At 44.4% G+C, this 25389-nt stretch overlaps 1 protein-coding gene across 3 annotated transcripts; it reads right to left on the bottom strand.

Annotated features, from left to right (window-relative positions):
* Positions 1 to 2321: 2321 nt before the first annotated feature.
* Positions 2322 to 24026, bottom strand: STYK1 (serine/threonine/tyrosine kinase 1). Of its 3 annotated transcripts, none has more exons than XM_034758418.1 (10): positions 22984 to 24026; positions 13808 to 13917; positions 11649 to 11786; positions 10291 to 10557; positions 9512 to 9693; positions 8839 to 8922; positions 7240 to 7448; positions 6901 to 6941; positions 5801 to 5897; positions 2322 to 2645 (listed from the first exon to the last, which is right to left on the bottom strand). In XM_034758418.1, the coding sequence occupies exons 2-10, from the start codon at positions 13872 to 13874 to the stop codon at positions 2441 to 2443; spliced, it is 1290 nt and encodes a 429-aa protein (XP_034614309.1). In that variant the 5' UTR covers positions 13875 to 13917; positions 22984 to 24026; the 3' UTR covers positions 2322 to 2440. The 3 variants fall into 3 exon arrangements, with proteins under 3 accessions (XP_034614309.1, XP_034614316.1, XP_034614299.1); XM_034758425.1 differs by lacking the exon at positions 22984 to 24026 and adding an exon at positions 21663 to 21806; XM_034758408.1 differs by lacking the exon at positions 22984 to 24026 and adding an exon at positions 15808 to 15895.
* Between the last annotated feature and the right edge of the window lie 1363 nt (positions 24027 to 25389).

Below are 25389 nucleotides of genomic sequence, written 5' to 3'. Positions count from 1 at the left end.
TAGCTGTGTCATGAGAGTAACCAGATGTATTTTACAATGATAAGGTAACATCTCAAAAAACTAAAGCAATTACTCCAGGAGCTAGAGTCTGAAAGGATAAATGTACAAGAAAATAAATTGCTCTGCATCACTTGGGGAGAACAAATGCTCATCAGATGCCTTCCCTGACAGTGTGATCTCAGTGAGGACTTCTCCCTGAGATGGTGGGATGGGAGCTTTTACCCTTGAGCAACCCTTTGATACCTCAGCCACCACTCACCAGGGGCAGCAGGTTTGTATAATTTTTGGTGGTGCCCAGAACGGGTCCAAGTCCCCCCGTCCCCCAAGGCTCTGGAAGGGAGTTTGGGTGTGGGAGGGGGTTGGGGGTGCAAGTTCTGGGAGAGAGTTTGGGTGCAGGAGTGGTGCAGGCTCTGGGAGGGAGTTTGGATGCAGGAGGGGGTTTGGGGTGCAGACTCTGGGAGGAAGTTTGGGTGTGGGAAGGGTACGGGTTCTGGGAGGGGGTTTGAGTGCTGGGTGCGGACTCTGGGCTGGGACAGGTGGTTGGGGTGCAGAAAGGGTGTGGGAGGGGGGTTGGGATGCTGGGTGTGGGCTCCGGGCTGGGACGGGGTTGGGATGTGGGAGGGGGTGCTGGGTGTGGGAGGGGGTTTGGGTGCTGGGTCAAGGCTCTGGGCTGGGACAGAGCAATGGGGTGCGGGAGCAGGTGCGGGGTGTGGGGCTGGGCCGGGGATTAGGAGTTTGGGATGCAGCAGGAAGGCTGTCCAGGGGCTGGGGGCAAGAGAGGAGGACTCCCCCCAGCCCTCTCCGTGCTGGCAGCAGTGAGTTCTGGGGGAGGGAGGGCCCCTCCTGGCCCCCCCAGCATGACACTCACCGAAGCCCCCCCAGGCTGCTGCTCAGAAGGTCCAGCCAGGATAAGCCCCTCCTCCCTCAGAGTTGACTTGGAGTCTCCTGCTGGGGTGGGGGGACTGCCATGTGCCTCCTCCCTCTGCAGGCGCAGCAGCTGCCTTAGTCTGCCCCCAGCGCTGCTCCCTTGTAGCCGGCAGCAGCCGGAGAGGAAGTGCAATGTGGAGCTGCAGGGGGAAGCCACCCGCTGCCCAGGGCAGGCAGGAACGCTCTGGGGGAGGCACGCGGGGGCAGCAGGTGGGGCCAGGGGACGCTCAAGGGAGACGCGTGGGGGTGGCAGGCAGGGCCGAGGGAGAGACCAGGCCCCGAACATTGGTGGAGCTGGGCCCCCCAGGCCCTGAATTTGCTGGAGCCTGGGCACCATGGGCCCATACAACTCGCCAACCCTGCCACTCGCCACAAAACAAGACACATTCCTCCATCAAGTGGTACATCCTGCATTCCTGCATCAAGTGGTACGTTAATATAGCTATTTCTGCTGCATCCCTTAACATTCAAGGTATTTCATTCTATCAGAATACACAGTGTTCACTATTTTGCAGTTGGTTATGGCATAAAGCACCTGAGAGGTCCATCCATGGGGTGAAATGTTTAAAAGCAATGTTACCCTTCATCTGAATGGGCCCTCAGTTATAGAGGAGTTAGAGATGGAAAAGACTTATTTGGTATCATCTAATCCATCCACTTTCTTATCTCTAGGGCCACTCCAAGATTGTGTCCTATAGCATATTCTTCAGGGCATCATCCAATTCTTCTTTTAAAATGTTCAAGCAATGGCACTTCCAACACTTCCTTGGAGGGGAATGGGGTGGGGGGGTGAAATGGGAGGGGGGGGGGTAGGATGACTTCCAAAAATCCTCACAGTTAGGAAATGGTTCTTGATATCCATCTGTAATTTCCCTTCATTCATTTTCATCCAGCTTCCTTCCACTTATATGCTTCGGAACCAAAGCAATCCCTTTCCATCCATGGTATCCACCTCTTGTAAATCCTTGTAGACAGCTTTCAGTCCCGTCCACCTAGTTGCCATTGCTGCAGGTTGAAGCCCTCTCTTCACATGTATGACTGGAAAAAGCAGCAAAAGTGGGGAGTCATGGGTGACAAGACTTTTTACCACCCCCACCCCCTTCTCCCTATGGTGGTACTGGAATGCTTCCTTGTCAAAGACTTCATTCACTCAAAGCTGTACAACTTCATAACTGAACCTTGAGGCCACCTTCATAACCACCTTGAGGTCACTCAGAATGATTGTTTCTGTTTGGTTGGTCCCCTTCAGTGTAGCCAGTCATAATGTAGACAGGCGTTTGAGTGGTGCAGGATATATTTCTCAATTTCAAGGTGGTGAGTTGGGAGTCCCTTCTGGATTCTAGTGTTTATTTCAGAACTTCCCACCCTCTTAACTACATTCTGCATTAAAAAAAATTAGAGGAACCCCTCCCAATACACACTTCATTCTGAGTTCCAGAGGGGTCAGCCCCTTGTATCCCCAAAGAGGGGCAAAGTCAGAGATCCAGGCCTTCCCAGTACACAGAGGCATGCTTCAGAGCACAGTGTAGTCCCTGGTGAGACTCCCCAAATCAACGCCAGCCACATCAGCATATAGTTCAGGCACCACCAGCTCAGGCACCTGGAGCACCACTTGGTCATTGCTGCTCTTGGCTGCTGTTTGCAGGCGCTTGATCAGCTCTGCGGGTGACGGCCGGTTCGTCGCACTCCACCGCCAGCAGTACTTCATGATACCATACCTGTAAGACAGAGGAGTGGTGAGAAGCCAGGAATGAGGCACAAGGACAAAATTATGCTACAAAGGAATCCCCACCCCTCACTGAAAACTCTGGAGACCACACCTTGATGTCACCTACATACACAGCTAGCATAAGGGACCGTTGAAATCTGCACACTTGCTAGTATTAGAATTTATCTATGAAAATGGAATGGGGGAGGAGGGGTCATGTTCGTTAAGTCATACAACTGCCTTCCTTATTGAAAGTGCTACCAGGACTCCTTGTTGGATATCCAGGAGCTCTTTTGTCCAGGACTGATGTCAGTACAGGAGGTACTGTTCCACTAAGATTACTCATTCATTTAAGGGAGAATTCCCGTATTTCCAGGGGGAATGGACAAGTTATCATCAAGGAGACTCCTGTACCATTTGGAAGACCTGATCACCGCTTTCACATTTCCTCTCATTTCTGAGAGTCAAGAAAACCAGGTTCAAATTGGGGTAGACCCAGATGGAACAACAGCACAGCAGGACAGATGGGGTATCAAAGTGGCAAGAAGAAACTTCAAGAGAAGGAAAGAGACTTTTGGGCAGTCAAAGTTACATACAGTAGAGTCCCAAAGAGATTAAAGAGGTCTATTAGAGCACATCTAGTCCAGCCTCCCATATCTCCCTAGGCAATAAATGATTGCTACCTAGTCTATTCTCCAGGCTTTTTTTGAGTCCTAGTTTTAAGTGTCCCAAGTGACTGGCCTCCTCTATTTCCTTCTGGTCTCCCATGTTTAAAAAAGATGAACTCAAATTGGAACGGGTGCAGAGAAGGGTGACTAGGATGATCAGAGGAATGGAAAACCTGTCGTATGAAAAGAGATTAGAGGGGCTTGGGTTGTTTAGTCTGACAAAACGAAGGCTGAGGGGGTATATGATTGCTATCTTTAAATATTTCAGAGGGATAAATACAAGGGAGGGAGAGGAATTATTCCAGCTTAGTACTAATGTGGACACGAGAACGAATGGATATAAACTGGCCGTGGGGAAGTTTAGGCTTGAAATTAGACGAAGGTTTCTGACCGTCAGAGGGGTGAAATATTGGAACGGCCTTCCGAGGGAAACGGTGGGGGCGACGGACCTGTCTGGTTTTAAGATTAAGTTAGATAAGTTTATGGAGGGAATGGTTTAATGGTTAAACATAGTAGCCAAGGAAAACCAAGCAATGGTACGTAAATAGCATAATGGCCAACAAGGGCCAGGCTAGAGACTCTTGCCTACATGCTCAGGGTAGTACTGATCGCCATATTTGGGGTCGGGAAGGAATTTTCCTCCAGGGTAGATTGGCTGAGCCTCTGGAGGTTTTTCGCCTTCCTCCGCAGCATGGGGCAGGGATCACTAGCAGGAGGGTCTCTGCCGATTGAGGTCACTAAAACACAGGATTGGGGACTTCAGTGGCAGAGTCCAGGGAAGGGTCATGTGGCCTGCAGCATGCAGGGGGTCAGACCAGATGATCATAATGGTCCCTTCTGACCTTGAAGTCTATGAGTCTATGAGTCTTCCTTCCTAGTCTCATAGGGTGTGATTTTTAAAGGTATTTAGGCACCTAACTCTCATTGAAATCTATGAGAGTTAGGCACCTACATATCTTTTTTTTTTAATCTGTTCCATAGTCCCTCGCTGTTATATGTTCCCCGATATCCAGCCTCAACTTTCCCTTTACTCACTTTCATCCAGTTTAGCCCTTGCAATACTCTCTTTTACCAGTACCAAAGTAAATAACTTAGCTCCCTTATTATTTACATCCTACAAATATTCTTGTCCTTTCTATCCCCCTCAGATATAAGAACATAAGAATGGCAAAATTGGGTCAGACCAATGGTCCATCTTCTGACAATGGCCAATGCCAGATGATTCAAAAGGAGTGAACAGAACAAGGCAATTATCAAGTGATCCATCTCCTGTCACTCAGTCCCAGCTTCTAGCAGTCAGAGGTTTAGGGGTTGCATCTCTGACCATCTTGGCTAATACCTATTGGTGGACCTATCCTCCATGAACTTACCTAATTATTTTTTTAACTCAGTCATACTTTTGGCCTTCACAACATCCCCTGTCAATGAGTTCCAGTTTGACTGTGCATTGTGTGAAGAAGTAGTTCACTATGTCTGTTTTAAACCTGCTGCCTATTAATGTCCTTGGGTGACCCCTGGTTTTTGTGTTATGTGAAGGGGTAAATAACACTTCTTTATTCACTTTCTTCACACCATTCACAATTGTATAGACTTCTATCATATCCCCCCCTTAGTCATCTCTTTTCCAAGATGAGCAGTCCCAGGGTTTTTAATCTCTTCTCATATGGAAGCTGTTCTATACCCCTAAGCATTTCTGTTGCCTTTCTTTGTACTCTTTCCAGTTCTAATATATCTTTTCTGAGAAGGGGCAACCAGCACTGCACACAACATGGAAGGTGTGGCCATACCAAGTATTTATATAGTGGAATTATGATATTTTCTGTCTTATACATCCCTTTCCTAATAGTTCCTAATCTCTCTATTCAAATCTTTCCTTCACTCCCTTAATCACTCTCAGAATTCCTCACTAGTCTGTCACATCTTTCTGGTAGTGAAGTGCTCAGATATAGACTGAGACTGGAAAAAAGAAGAAAACCCTCAGGAAATAGTAGCAAGGACAGTGTGTGATCTTTGAGGGTAAGTATAAATACTGTAAAACAGTGGTGCGCAAACTGGGCGGGGGGGGGCGGTGCCCGTCTGGGGAAGGGGGTGCAAGAGGTTCCCTGAGAGGAGCACAAAGAAACTGGGATCCCGTGGGTCCCACCGGACCTGCTGCCATAATAGCAGAAGCAGGGAACAGAGTGGGTATTGCAAGATGGGTGTGGAATTAATAAAATAGTCCTCCCATGCCACAAACAACATGAATGCCCTGGCCAGCAGACGCTGCTCTCCTGCGCCCAGCTCTAAAGACAGCACCATCGCCAGCAACAGTGCAGAAGTAAGGGATTACTTCAGATTACAAGTAATGGGGGGAAGACAAATCCCATGAATGGTAAGAGGGGCGCGACTGGAAAAATTTGCTAAACCGAGGCTGTACGAGCTTCTCCATGCAGCTCTGAGCTGGGAGCAGAGTATGAGCCCCACCACTCAGATCAGGTTAGAAGACGAAGCCCCTTACATAGCTGGCTGGCAGGTGGAGGGCCTCTTCATGACCTTCCATCTCTGAAGGTGTTGTAGGATATCAGAAGGTGGCACCTCAGGAAATGGTGGAGCCCCTGGAAGAGAAAAGTGAACAACAAAAGATAAAACTATCAGGGAAAATGATTTCCAGGTTCCAGCTTCTTCATGAGGCCTCTACTCTTTCCTACCACAAATAAACCAGTGAGGGTGTGATGCTAACTTTCCTTTCCCCTCAGAAAAATGCTGAGTGATGAGTCATGAAAGGTTAACACCTGGTGGCTGGCCAGGGTAATGGACAGAGCAAAAGTAATATCTGTAGCTAGATTAGGGTGGCCCTTTGTCCAGATTTTTCCAGGATGAATGATTCCTTTAACGTCGCTGTCCCGGATGAAATGGTTCGGATGCCCCAGTTTTTTGCCACTCAGAAGTGACAGCCCTAAGCCACAGTGTGGAATTGTGCAGCATAAAGAGGCCAGATGGAGTGTGGGAAAAGGAAGGTGAGGAATAAGGGTGACACACTGTGGCCACACACAGGAACTGCAGTCTTTTACTCCCTTAAATTCTTTATTCTTTTTTGGTCTTTCCTATCTCTCTCTTCTTCCCATGTTTGTCAGGCCAGAAAAAGAGAGGCACATTTTTAGATATACAAGTTGCATCCTTATTTGGGGAATATGAAGATAACTGCTGGAGAAGCCCCTTTAAAAATGTGCTTAATATCAGAAATGGAATCTGCAGGGATGAGATAGCACAGAGTTTAAAGAATGGGATATGGAACCTTTCATTTCTAGGGCAATGTTTGCAGACTAACTAGGGGGACTGGATGACTCAGGAAGAGTGTGGAATAGCGTACAGAGCCTTTCTTTTTTAAGTTAGCTGACACTAGATAAGTAAATGCAGAAAGATATTCTCATCTGAAGGCTGTTGTGTTCTCTCTGTGAAATGAGTTTTAGAGGTCTCAGTCCAGTTCCTAGCAAAGAGGGGTGATCACATGACATAAAAGGCACCATGGCCATTTCCCACACACTCTTGATTCTGATGTTGCCTGAGCTGTCGCTTGACACTCCCTCCTTTCCCTAGGATTTTATTTTTTCTCCTTACCTAATGTGATCATCTCATAGAGTAAGATTCCAAAGGACCATCTGCAAGAAAACACAATGTCAGTTTCACTGGCAGCTCTTATTCCCATCTTTAGCCTGAAAGCAATTGAAAAAAAATCAAGGTAGTAATTTAAACATATGATAACAATGAGTGTGAGCTGGGGAGGTGAGCAGAGGGAGAAAGGAGCGAGCCGCCAGGTGGAGCTCCATGCTGGAAGCAAGGGTGAGCCCTACAGTGGAGTTTTGATCTGGGGATCAGAACAAAGTGTTGTGTGAGGAACTGAAAGTGATAGATAAGATTTGAAAGCCAGATATAGTTTCACCCCAGAACAAACCATACATGTCTGACTTGATGCTGGGAGGTTTCATTAATAGTCGCTCTGGTGCCTGCCACTTGAGTGGCACAATCTGTGTGACACAGCTGGTGCCATAGGTGTGGGTTTCATAGGCCAGGCCCAGCCCACAGAGCTTGGCTGTGAAGTCAGACTGGATCAGGACATTTCTCGCTGCCACATCCCCATGGAACAGCTTCTTCTGCTGGAGAAACTCCTGGCAAGTTGGAAAAAGGGGAAGAGTCAGTTGTTTTTCTTTTTAACTGACTGAAAAAATCAATTAATTTATGCCCTTTGCCCCCACCAATGGTTCATGCACCACAGTGACCTGGGTCCCTGGCAGCCAAACATGTGGTGAGTGTACCTGGAACACCTACACAATACCACAAGGAGCTTTTACCAGAGGCATATTCTCATTGGTTAGGCCAAGAAGTTCCAGTACCACGCAAAGACCTATCATGCTTCCCTCAGCCCTTTGGCCTTTCATGCAAAATTCCTAAGGAAACTCACTTCAGCTACCACCACTGAAAGCAGCCACCTATAGTGAATATCCACCAGCAGGGGCAACACCTAATCCACCGAGGGGGCGTGAGAAAATCCACCAATAGAGATCCTTGCTCCTACTAAAGGAAAAATCTACCAGTCAGGTGATACCCACTCCTACTGCTAAAGAGGACATTCTATTCCTAAAAGAGTGAAAATCACTAATTGAGAGACCGTCCATTGAGAGGGAACATCTGCTCTAACTAGTGAGAAGTGGGAGGGCGAATCCATCCAGTGAGGGAACCCAGTCCTGCTGAAAGGGAAAATCCAACAGTGGGGGAACCCATTGCCTCCTGTCTTTTCCCTGTTACTCTTGTGTTTGCTTCCCCCTTTCTTTGCTATAACATTTTCACTCATGAAACAGAAGGGCATTTGGAGTTTTTCTAATAATATTCTGTTCAGCTTTATTATTGTATTTGTGAGATTCACAAACCTTTTTCTAGCTGGGTTAAATATTTGTATTCCAGTAGTGCCAAAAGGCCTCAACTAAGATCAGGCCCCATTGTGCAAGGCACTGTACAAATACATAGTAAGAGAAACCCCTGCTCCCAAAAAGCTTACAGTCTAAATAGAAACAGATTATTATCCCCATTTTACAGACAGGTGACTGAGACACACAGAGCTTAAGTGACTTGCCTAAATTTGTGACAAAGCTGGCCATTGAACATTGATGTTTTGAGTTTTTGTCCAGTGCCTTAACCATACTACCATCCTTCCTTTATTTTTATCTCTTCTGTTTCTTGAGAACTTCCATTTTAAACTACAGTTTTTCTAATTAAATGTCAGCTTGTGCTACTACGTCAGGTAAACAATACAGATTCTTGAATGGAAGTAATTCCTGGCTTGTTTCAAGGATTAATAAAAACAGGCAGTAACAGTGTCTTTTCAAATCTAGGAGGAACTAAAACCATTTTTGCTTCCTATTTAAATCTAGCAAACGTAATTTTTAGTGGATTCTAAATTTGAAAGAATAGCGTTCCTCTGATGTTAGAGTGGGTTTCTGGCTCTTTCTTTGTCTCTCCTATCATGATAAATGAATCAAGATGCAGCTACATCAGACTTACCAAGGCAGCTGCAACCTGCTGCCCGACTTTATATACCTGCCTCTCCGTGAGGTCATACGGGATACCATCCATGGTCATTACATCCTAGAGAAAGAGAAGCAGAAAGCACATCAAATAAATGCCACAGTAGAGCAAAAGAGGGGGAATGCTGCTTCTTTCTAATGAGATTCTGGTTTCAGCAAATGGCACCATCTAACCCTTCCATCCTCCTACAGGCATCACTCTTCTTACATGCCCCACGGCAAATTGGCATTATTGGCTCTGCTTGAGATAGTTATTCTTTATAAACATTTATAATGCTCAGGTATTGCATCAAAAAACAAACATGGAAGAGGTAAAAAGGTGAATGGTTAGACAATTGAAGGGTAGGCGCTGTGTAGGAGGAGTGGATGGCTGGTGGGGTAGGTGAGTAATGTAGTGGGCATAGCTTGTGGGTAAGCGGCAAGGAAGGGGAAATGTGACGGGAGGGGAATGACTAGGTGGAAATATACATACATAAAAAAGCAAGAGTTGTATTGTGAATGGATGGATGATTAGAGAAGTCTATGGATGGATGGATTAAAAGAACTACACATGATAAAGATATCTTCTTAAATAGATGTATGTAAGAGACATGGACAGAGGTGGAGGATAGACATGATAACTGGTCCGGCATTCATTTCCTCAGACTCACCCTGCGGCAGGTCCACAAGAAGTTCAGGAGGACCCCATGGGACACATCCTCCAGGATCATATAAAGGGGCAGCTGGACTACACAACATCCTATCAGTTCAACCATGTTATCATGATGACCAAGGGACTGATGGAACTTAATCCTTCCCAGGAAATCCTTCACCTCACTGGGTCCAGCAGTGTCTGAAAGTACCAGAGAAAAAGACAGTATCACCACAGGGAGGCAAAGAAGAGCAAAGATCCTATTCAATATTCTCAACACAGAATCAAAGAATGATAGGACTGGATGGGACCTCAAGAAGTCATCTAGTCCAGTCCCCTGCACTCATGGCAGGACTAAGCATTATTTAGACGATGCAATACAACCTCCTTTAACATGCATATATACTGCTTGTGACTAAACCCTGCTAAGACCAAAGTTTAACCATGACTAGCTGACATGATGATGAACACTACTTGTGCTTGTCTACAGTGAATGCAAAATCATGGTCAGCATCTTGTCATCTCACCTCTTTACAGGCATGTTCAGATATGATCAAATTCTGTAGTGAAGTCAAAGCCATAGAGAAAGATTGAGAGGTACACAGAGAGAGAGGAATCACTGGGGGGATGCACACAGGAAAGCAGGGTAGCTCACAGCAGAGAAAGGGGCAGCCCCTTGTGCAACTGCTAAGAAAGAAAATGGACTCAGAGCTAGAGAATGGGGAATTTTTAGTGGATTCACACTAGTGGGTAACAGAGAAGTGTATACAAATGGAGCACTCCTGCCACCAATGTTACCCTGTAAGGCTTTCAGGATGACTGTCTTAGTCTTCCCAGGGTTCCCAGTCTCCAATTCCGCTCTGTAGATTCCCCCAAAACTGCCATTGTGTATCAGCTCCAAGGACCCTGGTATAAGTCTGTCTTGTGGTATTTCCAGTTCCTTCAGAGTCAAGGCTGCAGATCTTAGTAGACTCTCCACAGTTGTCTCACTCAGCTGGATGTAGGTGTTCTCTGACTCACTGTGTTCCTTCTGGTTCTTGTCCTTTGCTGGCAATGGGGCAACAGCTGTTACAAAAATAAAAGCCAAATGAGATATAAGTGTTTGGGGGATGAATTTTCCCCTTTTACATTTTGCCACTGGCAATGAACTGTTCCCTTTGGCTCATGCTCTATTATGATTTTCGGAATCATGGATGGGGAAGTGTTATTTGGTCTCAGGTAGGCCAGCCCATAAGGAGACAGAGGACTTTGCTTCCCCAGGACTCCCACCCAACCTGTCTGAGAGGCAGGAGAAACTGAGACCTGAAATCTATGGTATATGTAACTACGAAACCCTTGTTTTCTGGGTACTGCATCTTTACATGTATAAGAACTCTGCCTGCGTGTAGATACAGCAGTCATTTTGTTCTCAGAATTGCTGTAGCTTGTTACAGAGAAGAGACACACAGTGTCCTTAGAGACTTTACTTTCGTTCTTTCTTAATTCTTTTAATATATACCAATTAATAAATACCAATTCACTTTAGACTGGAAGTACTTGTTCCGCTCTTTGTGCATGGATACAAAACAAGCTCAAATCTGGGTTTTTTGCTTTAGCCACTTTGCAATGCACCCCAACTCTGTTGTGTTACCAGCCACAACTGAGTGGACTCCTGGGAATTGGCCACTATAACTGGGAATCAAATCTGTGATACCCACACAGCATATGCCAGCCAATCCAGCCTCATAGTGCTCCTAGCCATAGGACGCCATGACTGGAAACTGAACCTGGATCCACTGCAGTGCTGAGTATTAACCTCCAGATGGCACTGTGGCCAGCCTACACTGGCCCTGAAGGAAGTGAGAGACTGCAGCTTGAAACCATGTCCCCTGCATGATAGGTCTCAAGTGATTTTACCACTATGCCAGCTAACTCTACTCAGAGCAGGGTGAGATGACACAATGGTCTAAGTACCTGAGTCTTCTCTATGCTACAACCTTCACCATTGCTACCACTGGTGGAGCTGTACCACTGGTGAACTAGAGGTCCCAATTTTCCTAATGTAGACAAGGCCATTGAGTACCAAGCTCAGGCTCTTCAGTTCTCCTAGTCTCTGACAGCCCTGGGGGTGGGAATGAGAGACTTGCCATTGAACCCAGCTCTCTCCCCTTTGTTACCTTGGCGCCTGGGCAGTTGCTGTTGCTTCGACCTCCAGCTCCGATAGCGGAGCCAAAGGATCACACCTAACAGGATGACAAAGACACCCACTAGGAAGACAGGGATGATGATCACTTCAGTCTGGTACTCACGCACAACTGTCAATGGAAAGAGAAAACAGGAAACAAGGAGTAGTCGTTACTGCTCAGTGAAATCACAGTGTGTACAACACTCCCACACTGAACAGAGTCTGTACAACACCATAACAATAGTCCATTCTAGTAATTTTCAACATGAAGGAGCTATCTATCCATGCTGTGCTCATTGCAGTAGTATCTAAGTACCTTATCAACTGCTAGCCTGATTTCCAGAGGGGCTGACTATTTAAGACTCCCACTGAAGTCAAAGGGAGTTCTTCACCTCTGAATATCAGGCCACCTCTTTAGGTGCCTTTTGGTGGATGGGATCTCCTGGAGTCTCTCCCCCACCCACCCCCAGACCACAGTTTGGCTTGCTTCCTTCCTCTGACACTCACAGATTCCTACCCCTGCTTGGGGTATAAAGAGTCTCTCTCAAAAAATAACAACACACACACACCTTTCCCCCTCTCCAGGGACAGGGAAGACCAAACTAAAGAAAAGGGAAATACAAGACATTCAGTCTCATGGGCAAACCTTGGTCCCAGCTTATCTATAGGCATTTTATTGTCATGATCAGGGGTAGAGTCCTTCCCTACACCCTCCCTCCAGCTTTTAGGTAAACATCCACTCTGTACCTGGTCCAGGCAATCCCAGGATCAATGACTGCCTTTCCCTCTTCACTAATCTATCCCTGTAATCAACTGTCTCTGAGGCACAATAATTTTCCCCAGTTACCAACCCTTGGACTGGGGTTCCCGTCTTAAGCTTCCCCCTCCAGGCACAACAAGTCTTGCAGATGTGTGGACGAACCCAGAAGAGTTTATTATCTTCTTCCTCAATAGGGTGAATGCATGACCTCCTCCACCGCCACATACTTGTATATGAAGACTGAAAGTGTTAGCCAGTACATTTAGGGATCACTCACCAATGAAATGCAGCTGGCTCTGGGGTGGAGCCTGGCAGCCATTCTATGTCAACAATGCTGTACAACAGTGTAATTGAGGTGAAGTGAATAACTTCTCCCATTAAAATACTGGGGGAGGGGGAGATATTAGGGCTGAAGAGTAAATTAACTGGTTTGGAATTTGGCCAGAATGCTGGGGTTAACATCCTTACTCTCTTGGGTCACAATACTCTGGGATGCTGCCATTCTCATATAAAGTGATAAGTACCTTCAACTCCCAATTAAATTAATAGGGGCTGATGGGGCTTGGCACCTATTAATATTGGTCCCTTGAAAAGTACCATGGGATCTTTAAAGACCACATGTGGTCAAGACCTCATCTATATGTCTCAACCAAAAGATGGTTTCCTGTAACCTCCTGCAGGGAATTGATTTCAGTAGTGATTCAGAAGGAAAAGACTCCCCTAATGAGTCATAAACAGCATTTCTTGCAGCATCTGGGTTTCCCTTGGTGGTCTGCCTATCTCAAGTATTTCTAAGGTATCCATTTTTTCTAGGCACTGTTCTAGCTAACTCTCCCATCAAATGCTGTCCAAGTCCAACCCTGCTTAAACCAGAACAGATAAGGCTGCCAAGCCTGCAGCTGCAGGGCATCCCAGTGAGAATGCTTCTGTGTTGTTTATTGCTTATACTCTAGTGCTACTGGGGTGAGTGCAACACTGATTTGGGATGACTCAGAGCTCTGTGATGATAATAATTTGACCCCCAAGTGGAATTAGTATACCTCCCTTTGAACTCTGGTCAGGGTGTTACATTGCTCCTCCTGTTTAACAGGAAATCTTCACCCATCATTCCCCTATCCTTTCCACCCAGCCATATAAGCCAGTGCTGGAAACATATTCTTTGTTCTCCACCCTGAGTGACAAAGCCAATACACTCAGCTAGAAAGGCAAAATGATGGGGGCAGGTGTGAAGAAGAGGTCGTGCATTGGGACTTACTGCAGGGGAGGCCCAATCAAATCACTCTCTGGAGGTGAGGGTGGCTCAAAGTTGACTGAGCAGGTCCTGCTGCTTAGTTTATGAGACCTGGACACACAAAAGTAAAAGGCAAGGAAACAGTTGCCTTGAATCTTACCACATAACTTGTCACTGCTGTTGCATTCCAGTAGCATGCGTCTGAGTCTCCTTATGTCCCCTGCCATGATCAGCTCGGTGTGAGCATGTCCTTCACTGCTGGAATTTCCACTGCACAGATATGAAACATTACCATAAATACAGTGGCAGGACCAGATGGTTGCTGGGAAAGTGGGTGAGAAGCTATGCTATTCACCCTCTTTGTCATTGATTCTAATCCAGCCTCAGATTAGTGGGAGGAAGCAACTCAGAGAATCAGAGACTTGGAGAGCTATGGACACCTAGGGGTTAATGGTCTAATATGGCATAGTCGGAATCAATTTCTGGTGATGGTATCTCAGTACAGGAGCAGAGGCTAGGTTTGTTCTTACTAAGCCTAGGTTTGTTCTGCAGTACCATGTGGGAGAGTCAGATACCTCTGATTCCTCAGGCAGGCACATGTGCACAAGTTAAGAGACATTAGTTCACTCATATTTTAAATTATCTGTGTAAATCACATTTCAGATGCTGGAATAACTCAGTCTTTTATCTCCAGGCCTATAAAACATCAGGTGCATATGCATAAGACACCACATCACACCATTCTGGCATTCCTGACCAGAGTGCTTGCACTATGTTATTGCATCATGAATATATACTAAGAAACAGCAGCTTTCTCATTAAGGTCTCCAATACTGATTCCATATTACAGACATAATCAGATCTGTAAGGAAACTTCATACATGTGATTCATTACACCTGTAATTCTCTCTAACGTTCATTACACCTGACATTCTGTGCAACATTCAAATATGCACCTTTACACCTGTAATTTCACGTACTCCCTAGGAGAGACACTTTACACCTGTAATTATGTACAGTGCCCCTTTATCTATGGAAATCTCTATAACTACCAATTGTTCACTCTTACATACATAGGATAGATTCACCAATACACACCAGTTGCTCTGTGATACTCTGGCATTGCAAAGCAGCTGTAAACCCTCTTTAACCATCCCAGTCATATGGATTTACAGCAGTTTTGCATTACTTGAGATGCGTAAAGCAGCCAGAAGGTACTGGTACATAATGCTGTGTAGTATCTAGGTGTGGCCATTACAGCTGCAAGTCTGTACAATATGCAGGGGTACAGTTTCATACCAATAATTCTGTTCATCATAGTTGTTTGGCTGTACATCCCACACTTTTCAAAGAGCAATTTACAAATATTTGAACCATCAAATAACATATGACAGCACACCTATAACTTCACAATATCATCTGTGCAACAGCGGCATTTTCTACTGTACAACTCTGTTTTTTCTACTATACATATTTCACATTCTATCTGCCTTTAAATTGTCTCACCTGAACTCCAATGACAGGGTGATAGTATATACATTTGTGAAATACAGGCAGGTGACTATTTACCATGTCAGTGACAAACTCGCATCAGCTCTAATGCCAATATTAGTAAACATTTCCAGGTATGTGTCAGCTTATTGGTAAAACTATAAAACATATAGGTATATGTGTCATTTGGCATATCATGTTATGAGCCTTGCAAGATAACATAGCTGTAATTCCTACACATAGAGTGGGGTGAAAAATGAAAAATGTTTCTATTGTAAATAATGGGTTCTTTTGATTATTTATTGATTGAGACATCAATTGGTCAAGCTCAAATTTGGTTTACTAATCAAAGACTACAAAAACAACAAGAAGTCCAGTGGCTCCTTAAAGACTAACAGATTTATTTGGGCATAAGCTTTTGTGGGTAAAAAAAACACTTCAGATGCATGGAGTGAAAATTACAGATACAGGCATAAATATACTGGCACATGAAGAGAAGGGAGTTACCTCACAAGTGGAGAACCAGTGATGACAAGCCAATTCAGTCTTTAAGGTGCCACCAGACTCCTCATTGTTTTTGTGGATAGAGACTAACAGGCTACCCCTCTGATACTAATCATAGACTAGACAGCTAAGATCAAACAGCATAAACAGAAAAGGTTAACTTACCAATCCTGGAACATCAGGCCTGCCCACCCACACTGGTATGCATTACAGCAGTTTCAATGGACTTTTATAGACAGGATATTTATCCCACATTACAATTTGTGGCAAGTGACATGACTGGTACCATTCAATCATTGACAAAGGTCAATCTTGTTGCCAATGGCTTATATATTACATTTGCTCTAAATTTCCAGCATAACAAAGTATCACAACAGTGTAACCTTTTAACTGCAGAGTTTAGCGTGGGTTTAAAACAAGAGTTTTAACCAATTAAACATTAAGTTTATATACCTAACTAATATTAGGTAACTTTATAACTAATATTCCCTAGGCACCTGTGAGACATGCTATGTTTCCCATATGCGCCTTTCTTGTATTTCAGTTATAATCAGAGTTAAACACAAATGTGTTTTTTTGCAAAGCACAGCTAATCATAAAGTATAAAAAATTTAAACAGCAGGAAAAAAATAGGTTATAACCTTAAGATATATTTTCTGGACTATAAGCAATATAAAAGCTGCTTCCTAATAACTCTTTATTGTCTCTCTTAACCTGACTTTGCAAAGCTTCCTGGGGAATTTTGCTTGACACTTCTTTAGCATAGTCATGAGAAATGCTTAGGTTTTAGGCCAACATGACAACCCTATTCTGTTTAATTCTAATTTAAGTTCAATTTGACCATATTCACATCACATCCATTCTTATTTACCTACTGCAAATATTTGTGCAAGCATTTGTTTGCACCAATATTAAGGGGAAACTCATGACCATGCAAATGTTTTTATAGGAATATATGTGTTTTCCTGCTTACTCCTGGGAGAATGCATATGTGCATTGGAAGGGCTCCTGTTGCCATCCTAATTTTCTTTCTTTCTTTCTTTCTTTCTTTCTTTGAGATTGAAGGTACAAGGAGGGAGAGAGAGAGAGAGAGAAAATGACTGTAGTGAATTAGAAAATGGAGACCAGTAATTTGATCAGTGCTCTTGGAGTAGGCCACAACACAGCAGTGGGATAGTATTCAGGAAAGCGTTGATCACAGCCCTGACACTGATTCAATTTTAGTCAAATAAGAAAGTCAGAAATGTGTGCCCACCCCCTCCCTTTGCAGCTAGACCTAGTCACTCACACATGAGGCCAGAGTCTCAACTGGTGCAAACTGGCATAGTGCCAATGGAGTTGCACTGATTTACACCAGCTGAGGATCTGGCCCATTATATCTAAATTGTTTGAGAGAGTTACTGTGGTGAATGGTGGCAGCTGAGAGAAAAGTGAGTAAATTCATTCACTGTACTTGTATTGGACCAGTGGGACATTGTTCACAATACTCCTGCCCAGAAGCCTGGCCCTGAGAGCCAACTAAGACATTTCATACAGACCATTACACAGCTGCTAGGGCTTTGATCCTGCAAGTCCTTGCATGATTTAGAGCAGATTGTGCAAGGCTGCTGCATTTCAACACAATTGTTAGTGTTGCGCTGTTTCCTTACAGACACAAATAAGTTTTATAGCCTTTGGTGGTACAGAAAACACTCACCAGAGCTGACTTTAGGATACAATTACAGGTGGGTGTTTGACATGTGCATAGGAAAAAAGATGGGAAGAAACAAAATGAGATAAAGCTAGGGCCTGAAATGTGCTGGATGATCATGATGGTCCCTTCTGGCCTCAAGTCTATGAGTCTATTAGCAGCAGTTTGGGAATTCCCAGCTAGAGCTGTATTTCATTTTTTAATTCTCTTCCTGCTCAGTGCAACAGCAGATTCACCTGTTTTCAGGGAGTGGCTTCGAAGTGAGCAAATCATTGAAACCAGAGTCAACCAGACGGACGATTGTTACTGAAAAGTCAATAAGATCAACCCAAACCTTTCAGCCCTACCTTGTAAGCAAGCAAACTAAGTAAACCCACCTCAGGTATAATACACGTACACTGTCATGAACAAATACATGGACACAGTCACTAATAGGTACAATCTTAGGCACTTGCATTCCCAGTTACACATAAGCACTCACACAAATAAATACATGAATTTGGTCCCCCATTCAGACACACATGCAGATCCACACAAAAAAAATGCACATTTACACTTACACACATATGCACACCCAGAGACATGTCTGTGTGCACAGACCTGTATCTATGCACAGATGTGCTTGTACGGTCACAAAGGTGCTCAGAGCCAAACAAATTCACACAAGCATCTTAGACACGAAGGCTGTATCTACACCGGCCCTTTCTCTGAAAAAAAAATCCCATTGTTGCTAATACTGGTACACTCCATCAGCAATAGCTGTGGCAGGAGCATTAATACAGGAAGTTGTCATTTTAATTGCTGTGTTGTCTATCCATGATCAGGGCAGGTCTACGCAAGCTGGTGATAAAATAGCTGGCAGCGACCAGCACCTTATTTGCACTGGCACTCCCACTGTTGCTCCTTTTGGTGGAACTGCACTTCTATTTGCAATGGAAATAATTTTTTTCAGTCAAAGGCTAGTTTAGACAAGTCCATTCACACAACAGCCCCTCCAGCAAAATTGAACCAAGTGGGGGCGAAATCCAGGACACCATCCCATTTAAAACAAAATTATAATAATCTTCTGAAATACTTTTCAGTGTTATTTTCAATGTAAAGCACAAATTGATTCTAGTAACACTTGGCACTTTACATGGGCCACTCTTCTGATCTGCAATATAGCAATTCTTGTGTGCTAGGATCCCAGCTTTGAAGTGCAGCACGAATATTAACTGATTGATCACAAAGCCCCTGTTTGGTAGATAAGTATTATTATCCCCCTTTTACAGCCATGGGAACAGAGAAGGTTATATGGAATTTAACCTTTCCCAATTCCCAGTTCCATTCTAAATACACTCTTTGCTAATTAATTGTGTAACAAGCATGAAACTGTATCCAGAGGCATGAAGTGTTCAACTTACGTGGTGTTTAAAAAGAGTTTAAGCAAATGAATTCCTGAGGGGACTGGCTGGCTTAGCACATTTGCTACCAGGCTATAGAGACTTGCACTTTTCAGTAGACAAAGTGAACCCAGCTCAGCTCAGTTCAGTATTGACTGAAAGGTGTTACCATCGGATAGTTTTTGGGTGGTCTGTATAAAATGTTTTGGTAGATCTCAGTCCAGTTCCTCTTATTTCAGGTGTTCACATCACAAATAGATGGTTATAACACAAACTAATTGGCCTCCTGCTGACTGTCTCAGCAGAGACCAAACATGGAACAGGCTCTTAAGACTAACCTACCTTCTGCCTTAAAAATGGTCCCTCCAAGGTCAGGGTTAAGGGAAATTAGTGGAGGCAGAATGAGGAACCTTGCATTGCCACTGCCTATGCCATATCTCTTCTGAGAATAAATACAGCACTTCAATCTCCAGGGTTGCCACCTTGTACCAGCACCATGTTCTCACAAATGTTTCAAAAGACAAAATTAAATAAAAGACACCTTCTCTCTAATAAGAATACAGGGGTATTTCTTGAACTACAATATTATTCCAGACAGTATGTGTAGACATACATAATTGTAAATCTCTATATAGATTCACATTTGTAACAGAAAGAAAGTCAGAACTAGAGTGATCAACTATAAAAACACTCTTAATTCCATGGAAACTCCCTGATTCTCTGGTACCAGTGCTACTTATTAGCCCTTTCCTCAAAAGCAGAGACTAGAATGAATTCATATCTTCTGTTGCTTGCTCAGTAAGAAAGATGACTGCTAACACTTATGAAAAGTAGCTCTGAGGCCCTCGAGTCGGACGCAGCAAGGCAGCAAAGAATATTCTAGCAATATCTGAGAACAGTGATAGATAAAAACCAACAAGTGAAGGGTTTTTTTCAATAATCTATTTTATTATATGCAAACAAGCATTCAACATCAAACCCGTGTATCAAATTTACACAAGCATTGGTAACAGAGCTAATATTTTACAGTTCATACAGTTTGTCTTGCTGAGCTTTTCCCCATCAGCGTAGATACTCCACCTCCCAGAGGGGCGGTAGCAATGTTGATAGGAGAAGCCAGGATTTCAGTCGGGATAACTGCAGCGCTTAGGGGTAGGTATTAACCACACCCCTGAATGACGTAGTTATACTGACATAAGTTGGTTATGTAGACCAAGTCTGGGATTCCAGTCTACCTTGTTTCTGTTATATGAAGAAATATAATGCCCTGGGTACAGATATGAAGGAGCTGGAGAATAAGGGGCAAACCATGCTCTGTGATTAAGTGTTGCACTGGCAACTAGTGCAGTTGAAGGTAAATTGTTGGGTCAGCTGTTCTGACATCTCTTCTTGAACCTTTTTATACACAATGAAAACTTCACTTTGGAGCTGTCTGTCCTCCATTCTCATTTCCATCTCCTTTCAGAAGTAGTCTTGCTTCAATTCCTTGCCCTCCTGCCTGGGCCTCTCCTGTTTGTCAGAGGTGGCTCTTGTTTTCTTCTCTTCAACATTTGGCCTGAGTCTATTCATGTGTCTGTGCATATGCATGAATAGGTCTTCCCTCTTTTTCATATTCCTAGACCTGAGGTTTTTATCCATTCCACCACTCTGAATCCCATCCACTTGCCCTCACACCTGCTCTGGGACAGCCATAACCCGATAATAGACAGTGAAATAAAAAATAAGAAATTATAGTTAATAACCAGAGCAACAGCCCATTCTTCCCTCAGAATGCAAGTAATAAAATAAAAGTGACACTTCAGTTCAGTTTCAAATTTCAGTGCCTTCTGGGGAGCAATGAGCAAAGGAGCAATGGTCTCAAGTTGCAAAGGGGGAGGTCTAGGTTGGATATTAGGAAAAACTCTTTCACTAGGAGGGTGGTGAAGCATTGGAATGGGTTACCTGGGGAGGTGGTGGAATCTCCAGCCTTAGAGGTTTTTAATGCCCAGCTTGACAAAGCCCTGACTGGGATGATTTAGTTGGGGTTGGTCCTGCTTTGAGCAGGGGGTTAGACTAGATGACCTCCTGACATTTCTTCCAACCCTAATCTTCTATGATTCTTACAAAGCCACCATCCAAGGGACTGAGCCACATGGAAAGGCCTGAGCAACAGCTAACCCAAGGAGAATTAGGCCATATCTACACTACCACTTGTGTAGCTCAGCAGTGTGAGAAAAATACCCTCCTGAGGACATAAGTTACACCGACATAAGCACCAGTATGTACAGCGCTATGTTGGCAGGAGAGCTTCTCCTGCCGACGTAGCTTCCGCCACTCATTGGGGGTGGTTTAATTATGTCGACAAGAGAGCTCTCTCCTGTCAGCAAAGAGCAGCTACACAAGAGATCTTACAGCAGCGCAGTTGCATCGGTACAGCTGGGCTGTTGTAAGCTCTCTAGTGTAGACATAGCCTAAGAAGGTTTCTGTTGGGACTGGTTGCAAACACAGGGATTGTTTGGCAAGAAACTGTGTCTGAGAGTCAGGAAGCCCACAAAGTCAGAGAAGCAGTCATGAGCATAGCCCTGAAAAGGAGCCGAGAGACAGAGCTTCTTGGGCACAGAACACATTGGACAGGCAGGCTTGGAAACTCTGAGCAAGGAAACTGCTGGCTGTTGCTTGTTTCTGTAGCGTTCAGAAAAACATGACTTTATGTACACAGTTTGCAAATAAACAGGATTGCACCAAAAAATACATCTGAAATGTAGCATCCAAAATGGTTGCTGACAGAAACAACCCAGCAAGGCCCCACATACTGGCTAACTGTTCAGGTAAAAAGGGGCAACAGACTGAAATTAATGACAAGGAAAACTTATTTTTCACTAAAGGAAACATTCATAATAACTTTTCCCCCAGCCCTTAAGCCTGCAAAACTGGCCCCATCAGAACATATTTAATCAAAAGCTACATACCTGGTGTACAGGGCCCCTTGTCTGCTGATTCCTCTTCTTCCTTCAGAACACCCCCGCTATCATTTCTACTGGCTGTCTAGATCCTGGGACTTCCCAGAGAGATCCTGAAAACCTGGCAATGTCCCTCTGCACACTCAGGCTTGATCTATAGTAGCAACTTATGATGGTATAAAATCCACACCACTTAGGGTACGTCTATACTTACCTCTGGGTTCGGCGGTAAGCAATCGATGTTCTGGGATCGATTTATCGCGTCTTGTCTAGATGCGATAAATCAATCCCGGAAGTGCTCGCCGTCGACGCCGTTACTCCTGCTCTGCGAGAGGTGTACGCGGATTCGATGGGGGAGCCTGCCTGCAGCATGTGGACCCGCGGTAAGTACCTTGTAGTTCGAACTAAGGTACTTCGACTTCAGCTACGTTATTCACATAGCTGAAGTTGCGTATCTTAGTTCGAATTGGGGGGTTAGTGTGGACCAGCCCTTAGAGACACGGCTATACCAACCTAACTCCAGGTGTAGACAGCACTAAATTTTTTTTTGGGGGGGGAGGGCTTTTCCCATCAACATAGCTACTGCCTCTCAGGGAGGTGGATTACCTACTCTGACAGGGGAAGCCCTCCTGTCAGCATAAGTTAAGTCTTCACTGAAGCACTACAAAGGTGCAAGTGCATCAGTGCAGCCACACTGCTGCAGCATTTTAAATGTAGACAAGCCCATAGACCATAGAGCAAGAACTATTGTCCCCTTTATCCCTCACCTGTCATTGCAAGTTGCTTCCATTCTATTACACAGCTCCTCAAGCTGCCCTGAAGGGTGAGTTCTGAGGATTCAGTCCAGCTCGTCATAAAATGGACATGCTTTCTACCCTGAACCAGATATATATGATGTAAACCTAATGTAAATTAGATCAGAATCAGGTCCATAGGTATGTATCACACATACATAACACAGAACTTATATACAATGTGTACAGCATCTCTTTACATTAGAGTTTTCAACTCCCTTGTTTCTGATGGGCAGACTTTAATTTTGTGCAAAAATCTTCCTCTTCAGCCAAAAAGTCCCCTAGAAGTCATTTCACTTAGATAGAACTGAGATGCATGTCCCCTACACAGCTCCTTTCTTCCCTCCCTCTCCCCCAACCCCACTGCCCCAACATCACCATTACCACTGGCATTTACAAAGACAGGTATTCTCAGCACAAACAGCTGAATAGCTAAAGAGCCACAGCATAGGCTGGATGACACACGAGTAAAATTTCTTTCAAAGGTTTAAATATACATCATCTATTAGCTTTCAGCAGTGTTTTCTCTTGCCTACCTGAGTTAAACCCCTTCTACTGACACTGTAGCCTTTTTCCTGAAGCTCCAATCTGCTGCTTCTTTCCTAGGCATCTCACAACAGTGCTGACGGCTATGTTGTGTGTTTCCCGGGACTAGTTCCTTCCTGGTGATTTTCGTACCCTGGACCTGCCCAACTTCCCTTCTTTGCTCCTCAAAGTCTTCTCAGCTGTCTCCCCAGGGAGATCATGTGATTGTATTTCTAACACTTTGGCTGACTGGTACACACACACTGGTAAAACGGGTCTGCCTGGCTCTTCCACATACAAATACCCCCTGCAGCTTTGAAAGCAAAGGCCAGAGAGAGTCCTGGGGCGGGGACCTCAGAACATAGTAAGCAAGAAAGAGAAAAAAAGACAGACACAAACACAGATCAACAGAGGCACAGAGAAAGAATGAAAAAGAGAAACTGGGGAACAAGAAAACACCAAAAGTCACACACTTCTGTCATATTTTTCAGAAAGAATTGGTGCACAGAATAAAGAATCTGTACCAAAAAAATCCCAAAAGCTAAAGGCTCCAGACACCAGGGAACCTTTCTCAGGCAGAACAGATCCTGAAGGACAATATGCAGAGATTTTTCCAAATATTTATTCTACTTTTTTTCCCTCCCTTTGTGGGTGAATTAGTGACTCAGAGAGGGAGACAAAACTGATAACATTGGGTAGGCTGGCCATATAGACAGAGGCAGTGCAAGCTTTCTTCACATATAAACCTGCCACTTCACCTCAGACCTACCCTGCAGCCCCTCTGCTATTGCAGTCCTAGTTCACACACAGCTCTGTCAATGCCCCTCAGACCTGACCTACCACAGCTCTTCATCTCAATACAGCTATTTCAGATATTCACAAACCTCTTCCAATGCATCTCATTTCCGATTCCTGACTAGCAGCACCGCCTGCTATTCAAGTCCTATGTCACACACCCAGCTCAGTCAGTGCACCTCAATCCTGATCTGCAGCACACACTGCTATTCCAGTTCCAGAAGTCACCTCAGCTGCCACTGTAAAACCTTCCATTAGAGTTTCATGTTACTGCTATCAAGTTATGCGAATGGGTACAGGGTTATTTGCTCAGCTATTTAATAAAAGTGCGTGGCGGTTATATTACAACAGGAAATTACATATCACCTGCTGTTGAGACACAGAGTCCATTTCCTAGGCAATAACATGCTGCAGGTGGCTTTGGAGAGAGATGCATGCTGATATGATCACAATCAACCTCCTGGAGCAGAATAAACCATTTCCCCATTAACACTTTGGTGTTGTGCTTATGATTTTCTTTTGGGTAGATATTAGTGGTGGTAAAAGATGATGGTTTGACAATGCGGGAGAATGAGGAAATTGATTTATCCACAGAAGAGATTGAGCACAGATGGTGGCGGTGCTCCCCACACCTCCCTCGACCATCGTGCCTTAGCCCTTCACTGTACAGCCTGCCTGTCTGAAGTAGGAAAGAGCATTGTTGATTCTCTGGTTCATCAATGCTTTCTAATGAGACTGGCAGTAAGGGAAAATTAGTGTCAATGAAAGTGGGGTTTTTTTGTGATGACTCTTGCTCACTAGGAACCAGTGAGGCCTTATCTGCCTTGAAGATTTGCCCCAGTTACAGACATTGATATAACTTCATCAGTGCAAACTCCAGGCACTATTTCTAATTAACACTGGTGCAAGGGCAGATGAGTTGAATCTGAGGGGTGTCTCTTCTGTGAAAACAGCAGGAACTCCATTGTACACCCTGTTCCCTCTTGAAAGATGATAGAAAGAGCTGATGATCTATTCTCTATTTAATCAGGGTGCAAGGTCTATGAGGTGACACCTATGGTTACATTCCTCATGGAGACCCTGGGGAACATGTTCAAGTTTCCTGTTTCTATTAATAGACAACCTGCTTCCCTTCTTCCAGTCTCATTTCTCCCACCTCCTGACTCTAGGCAGAATGGTGGGAGAGATACGGGGTTCATATTCTAAGCCTGCTTTTGAGCAGCTGCTTCAGTTGTTATTGATTTCCCCTTTTAAATCTATTTCCTGTGCTCTTCCAGTCAGACTGGTTGAAGTAGGTATTTGCAGAGTTCAGAGTTCAGGACATGGTCCCCCTCCCTGTTCCACTCTCCTGCCCCTCTTCCTGTTTGGTTCAAGGGACAGGACACTTTCAGATTTTCTCTTGTGAAAAACAAACATTTCTGCTAGGAGAAAACTCTCTCTCTCTCTCTCTTTCTTCCTTTTCACATCATAAAGAAAACACAGCATTGTTTAAATACTTTTGTTTAAGTAGATATTTTTAGCTCTGGTGAAAGGTAGTGGATTGACAGCCCTGCTAACTCAAGTTGTGTGTTGATCTCAGAACAGCAACAGCACAAGCAGTGACAGTGCAAACTACACAGACA

The sequence above is a fragment of the Trachemys scripta genome, chromosome 1, assembly GCF_013100865.1.
Source record: "Trachemys scripta elegans isolate TJP31775 chromosome 1, CAS_Tse_1.0, whole genome shotgun sequence".
NCBI classification, from domain to species: domain Eukaryota; kingdom Metazoa; phylum Chordata; order Testudines; family Emydidae; genus Trachemys; species Trachemys scripta.
The sequence above is the reverse complement of the archived record's forward strand: the minus strand, read 5'-3'. Positions and strand labels throughout refer to the sequence as shown.